This window comes from Delphinus delphis, chromosome 11, assembly GCF_949987515.2.
Source record: "Delphinus delphis chromosome 11, mDelDel1.2, whole genome shotgun sequence".
Lineage (NCBI taxonomy): Eukaryota > Metazoa > Chordata > Mammalia > Artiodactyla > Delphinidae > Delphinus > Delphinus delphis.
Genome location: NC_082693.1, coordinates 12,091,263 through 12,097,584, shown reverse-complemented (window position 1 = coordinate 12,097,584; position 6,322 = coordinate 12,091,263). Strand labels below are relative to the sequence as shown.

Sequence of the window (6,322 nt, the reverse complement as noted above, 5' to 3'; positions counted from 1 at the left end):
TCAGTAATCCTTCAGACTACAACCGAGTTTTTCCTTTAACAGGAAATCCTTTATTATTTATAAAAGCTCTTCACAGGTTGGGGTTTGGGAGGGTGAGTCCATCCCAATAAGACAAAAAGAATGAGGCATGAGGCTCCACCTACTTGCTCATCACCGCTCTTAGAAATAAATCTTTTTTTATTGAAAAGTACACCCACCCATCCTCATCCCAGCCCTTTTGCTGATCCAGCCCAAGTTACAGGTCCTGCAACTTTACCTCTTCTACAATCTGCTGCTCTGTGATGCAAGTCTATTTGTTTGCCAGGAAGACTCTTTGGTACCCAGGCAACAGAGACACATCTGATAGAAAATGTTTTCTGATTGTCCAAGAGGTTAAAAAATAAAAGACCTCTGTCTACAAGACAACCAGAGACACCAAATTGCAATCTTCCTCCTAAAAGAAAAGAAACAGTGCCGCTGGTTCTGATGGTACAGTGGAGGTGTGTGTTTGTGAAAATCTGTGTTGGAGGATACAGGACAGCTAAAGAGCAAAGCGAATAGTAAGTAGCTCTTACTTACCTCCTTAGGGACTGTCTTGGTTGTCTCTAGGTCACCCGCATCACCTAGCAGGGTACCTTGCATCTCATCGGCCACTCACTAAAAGCATATTGAATTAGTTCATTATCAAGACAGTGCCTTCAGAAAATGCAAGATGGGTACCCACATAACCTTGCTGCACTTTACATGCGTGATATCCAGGCTGAGAGAGCATCAGGGCACAGGTGTGAGCTCAACTCACAGAACTGGACGGGCAAGTTGTTACGGAGCCAACTGAGGAAACAGAACTCAGGGGGTCCCCGGCCATCTCTGTTCTGAACACCTGGAAAAATGCATCAGGCTATATCATCAGGCGAACACCCAATTGGTTAGGATTAAGAGTTTAACCCTACTGGAAAAATAATTCTAAATCAGTGCCAGCATAGAAAGTGAAGTCCTTTCTCCCCCAGAACCTCTCATCCATCCATCAGGGGAGCAAACAGAACACTATGGCTCTGTTTATGGACCAAACCTGAAAGACCCAAAGTCAGAGCCAGGAGGGCAGACCAGAGAAGGAATTAGAAAGGCAAACATGTGTTTGTGGCAACTCCCTTCTCCGTGGACCTGTGCCAGCTCTGACCCAGACATGGGGTGGCCGCAACTTGTGTACCAGGGCAGCAGCTGCTGTAGCACAGTCGGGTCCAGAAATGAGGGAAAACTGCTCACCCGGAGCAGATAATATCTGTAAGGAATGAATATTTGGGAAAAGTCCCAGTGCTAGTTGAGTGCCAACCAGTCCCCACCTTCTCCGGCCCCCTCCCACTGGTTCCTCCCCTTTCAGCTGCTCTGATTCTTATAAAAACTCCACAGCCTTTCACCAGCAGCCTGTAGGAGCCTCTCTCTCCACCGCCGCTGCACAAGACAGTGAGAGCAACGCGGAGACACCATGAGGAGTCTACTCCTTCTCTCCATCCTGGCTGCCTTTGCTGTGGCAGCTCTCTGTTATGGTGAGAACTTTCTCCTGCCATTTCTTTGTTTTTTTCTTTTCTGCCTCTGACTTCAGTTGACATGGATTTTTCCTCTCCCTCCCCCTTTTCTTCCCCCTTTCTCTATTATAATCTTAGAGGACTATGAGTTTAACATTTCCCAAGCCCTTTGCACACTGATCTGTTCCATCGAGTCTTTTTTATATCTTCAATATCCGGACTATTGTAAGTAACTTAGCAGGCAAGTTCTTTCTATGGTAAGTCACTCTACACTTGGAAATTCTGCTGTCTCAGAAAGAAGATATCAACTTCCCAGCCCCTGAGCTCTCATTTTTTTAAGGATGTGTGTTTAGACTTTGATAACAATTGGTTAAGGGTATCGGTTGAATCACTCACCTTTAAGAGATTCAGTTTTCACATGAAGTTTTATGTATAGCTCTCTCTAAGAGCAAGACAGTCTCATGAACTTCCCATATTTCTTCAGTGGATGAATTTTAAAGTAAAGTTTTACATTTAAAGAACCTCAGAGAAAAATCGATTCCTTCGTTTCTATTGCTAAAAGACAAATTTTGCTTGGTTTCTGTGTGTTGTTAAATATCTCTGTGTGTGTTCAAAGCTAAAGAAAGGAAATCTGAAACAAAATTATTTTTAGATCATTCAGTCTTATACTTCAATTATCTGGGTATTCCAGGTATCCCTGAGCTCAATTATATTAATAACCATCTGTATTTTGCTTCCTCCTCTTGAAATTATTCACCAGTTTTCTGTGTCAGAAGATTTGGTTTCTTCACCTTCTTTTTAACTTTTCAATTATATTCACTTGCTTGCAAACGTGAGCTTCTTATTGCCAGATTTACCTGCTGTGCCCAGGAGAGTGGTAGAAAGAAGAAGACTGTTGCTTTGGCATCAGCTGAGTTCTTTCTCTGAACTGGCATTGTGCCCAGTGTGAGATGTCAGCTGAAGCCAGTGGTTTCTGTGGCTGTCAATTTAACACAGGCTCTTAAGAGGCTTTCAGAACCTCTTGGACACTTGTCTTGGGAAAGCCAAGCTGAGCCATCTGCCCAGCCTGCCTGGAGAAACTTGCCTGTTTTCTAGGCCCTTTGTCCCTTCCTTGGCCCTGCTCTCAGACAGGTCCCAAATTAAGCAAGGAAGGCTCTCTGGAGCCTTGTGTGCAGCGCTTAAATTGTCTTATTTCTCAAGACTAAAGACTTCATAGCCCCTGGGAAATTTTAGGCAATACCACGGGCACTAGCTCCTTCAACACCGGAAAAACTAAAGAGTAGAGATATCCCAGCAAGGACAGAGCTAGAGAAACAACTCATAAATCCTAAGTGCCTGAAATTTGTAATAACCACACTGCTAAATATATTTCTCCCATCTTTTGGGCTCTTCCCTCCCCTTCCTTCCCTATATTTAGACTGTTGTGGTGTGTGAAAGGTAGCAATAAAATGGGTCTTTTTTTTTAATTCCAGAATCTCATGAAAGCATGGAATCCTATGAAATCAGTAAGTGAATATTTGACTTCCTTATTGAAATCTCATGTATTGAAGAACCTCTCCCAATTCTTAAATAGACAAAAAGGTAATATATTTAACAGGGAGGGAAAAGAGGGTCTCTTTTGGAAAACTTAAGTAAATTTAAAAATTCAACTATAAAAATCACCAGATGAGCAATTTTTTAAGTTTGAAATAGTGTAAGATGGCAAGTATGCTTTCAACATACTTAGGAGCCATAAAATCTCATTTGGAAATTTTAAGTCGGTACCATATCAACCACACTGATGGAAAACAGGAGTAATGACAAAGTACAGAATTGGAGGCCGAGTCTGCTGGGAGACCACAGGCATCAGCAGTTGGATGCTATCGAATATCAACTTATAAAGACTGAGTATAGGAATAAATAGCATATCACTCTCATCTTTCATTTGTTCATTATTTTATGATGTTTAAACTGTTCATTTACTGGAAATCTAAAATTATGCTTAACAAGGCCTCAGGACAGGGAGAATTTCTCCTCACAGGAATAAGAAACACAGTGAGTAGGAATACCAAGATCAGGTATTCGATCAGGCAGTATACGAAATCTGCTCTATCTACCCATTTAATTTTCGCAGATCTCTAGTTACAAGCAATGCGTGAACGAATGAGCTTTCAAATATGTTTTTGTCAGAGAATATTCATGGAAATATTTTCAACAACTGTCTCCCTAAGACTGCACTTATTTTCTGTTTTAAGATCCCTTCATTAACAGGAGAAATGCTAATATCTTTATATCCCCGCAACAGAGATGGAGGGTGAAAGCCCAAGAGAGGTAGGTGACAAAACTTGATGGGGGAGGTCATCTTTCCCAGATCTGAATGGAGTGAGAAATGGGTTTTTTTCCATCATATATATTATTTCTAATTATATTCCCTAATCAAAGAATTTAAAAACAATGTACAGAAAACAACTGAATTTCTAGAAGACTATTTTGTGAAAGGCCCAGAAAGGAGAGGGAGGGAGGAGGAAAAGGAGGACAGAGAGAAAATTTCTATTTCCATTAAAAAAGAAAATCCCTGTTCCACCTTTCCTCCCTGTTCTACAAGTATCTCTTCATATTGGGGGATGAATGAGATCTCTCTATGATATTTTCTTATTCTTTTTTTTTTCTTTTCCTTTTTCTCATTTCTCCACTTTCTTTATGCCTCTCAATTTGGGCCTCTTTTCTTTCACTTTCTAGAATCCGAGAATACAGCAAACCTGCATATGAGATCAACAGGGAAGCTTGTGACGACTTCAAACTTTGCGAACGCTATGCCTTGGTTTATGGATACAATGCTGCCTACAATCGTTATTTCCGGCAGCGCCCAGGGGCCAAATGAGATTGGAAAAAGTTTCTTTCCAGAGCCTGGTGCCTGGTTTTGTATTCCCTTGCAGTAGCATCACTGAACTATATAGACACATACGAACTGCTTAATTGTTCCTTAAATGTTCTTGTCTGGCTGCACTCCTCTTTCCTGCCCCCAGTTGAAAAGTAATGAAAGTGCAGTGGAGTGAAGGTCAAAGGGAAGTTAAGATGTGTGATTATTCCATAATAAACTTCTGGTAGGATACTTACATTTTGTGAGTCTGATTTATTCTGGGAAAATCCTGAAATAGTTCAATCAAGGCCCACCTAGCCCAGAGCAGTAGATTCTGCTAATCGTGTTCTAATGTTGATTAGAAGCATAAGTGCACAGGAAGAACACATCTTAGAAGAAACTCACTCACCCACCCATAACTTGTCTAGACTCTCTCTACCTTGGGATCCGTGAATCACTGCTTCCTAGTATATGTTTTCCAGGATTTTCAAACATCATAGATGATCAGTCATATGATTTTCCTGCTCCCAAACTCTTTTCCTTGGCTGCCGTGAAGATGTGGGATCTTAGCTCCTCCACCAGGGGTTGAACCCACTCCCCTTGCATTGGAAGTGCAGAGTCTTAACCACTGGACCTCCAGGGAAGTCCCCTGCTCCCAAACTTCAAATGACTCCTAAATTCCTTCCATGTGGATTCCAGACTCTGTACCTTGGCTCATCACCCTCACCTGAATGTTATCATATCCTAAGATGCTACAGTCTTGACTCTTACTTGAGTCAAGAAAATATGTGTGCTTTCAAAATGACCAGACGTTTTTACAAGATTCGATCATGGAATTTTGGAGCCATACAAAATGCTAGAGCTCCTTTAGGCCTGGTTTGCCAATGAGGAGGCTCCAGAGTCTCCTGCTTGGTAGTTAGGGACAGAGCCCAGGATTTCTCAATCCCAATTCAGACCTTGTTCGCCTCTGTCATGAGGACTGCTGCATGTCCACCCCTACATCCGTTCCTTCTGGTAGGCCCACTGCCTCCATCTCTTTAGTGGAGCATCTTTCTATGCCTTCAAAACCCAGCTTAAGATTCAAGTACTTTATGAAATCAGTGATGGTTAAGTCCACCCAGCTCCCATCACACTATGCAAGCCAGGATCCAGCACTTCAAGAATGTATTTAAAGTCACTTTGCTATACAGCAGAGACTGGCACAACATTGTAAATCAACTATACTTCAACAAAAATTAAAAAAAGAATTTATGTAAGGATTCAAGTACAATTGTATTATTCAATTCATGTTTTGATTAAATTTCTTTTATGTATATTTGTTTGTCTAACAGTATGGTAAATTCTTTGAGCGCAGACACTGTAACTGCAATTTCTTTTCTCTCTATAGCCTTGGTGCTATGTCTGTTCACAAAGGGTATTCAATGAACGCTAAAAAACCAGACTGACTAGTCATGCCTGGGAGTGATCAGCCAATTCTGAAACTGTTAGATTCATCACAATAATGTGTGTCATATAATTTAACCCATCATCGTATTAATATAATGATGGGTGTTCTACAATTTTCTAAGCTCTATTGCATGCAGTAACTCATTAGATTTTAGAAAAATGCAGAAGATGAGTAATACATATTAGATGGTAAAACTGAAACTCAGAGATGTAACTTTCTGAAGACACTGTAGTGAATGCAGTGGTATGCCACTCAAATTGAGGCATTATTCACATGGTCACCAGATATACTGGCAGCAGTTAGGAAGGCCATAACATTCTCTCAGCGTTTCATTTTCTGTCCCATGGCCTGAAAACTCTCTAAGAAGTTGGGACAATTGTAGGGCTTACCTTATTTGTTTCCCATCTCTTTCGCATCAAGGTCAAGTAATCCAAAAGGAAGAAAAAAAAATAGAGGAAAAGGGGAGCAAAACAACAAAAGGGACATTTGAAAACAAATGGCAAGATAATAGACTTAAACCTATCTCAATAATCT

The 6,322-nt window shown here is 41.0% G+C and overlaps 1 protein-coding gene across 1 annotated transcript; it reads left to right on the top strand.

Moving 5' to 3' along the window:
- The first annotated feature begins 1,368 nt into the window (after positions 1-1,368).
- On the top strand, positions 1,369-4,599 carry MGP (matrix Gla protein). The gene is made up of 4 exons (XM_060026125.1): positions 1,369-1,523; positions 2,975-3,007; positions 3,737-3,812; positions 4,221-4,599. The coding sequence occupies exons 1-4, from the start codon at positions 1,463-1,465 to the stop codon at positions 4,360-4,362; spliced, it is 312 nt and encodes a 103-aa protein (XP_059882108.1). The 5' UTR covers positions 1,369-1,462; the 3' UTR covers positions 4,363-4,599.
- Positions 4,600-6,322: the final 1,723 nt, after the last annotated feature.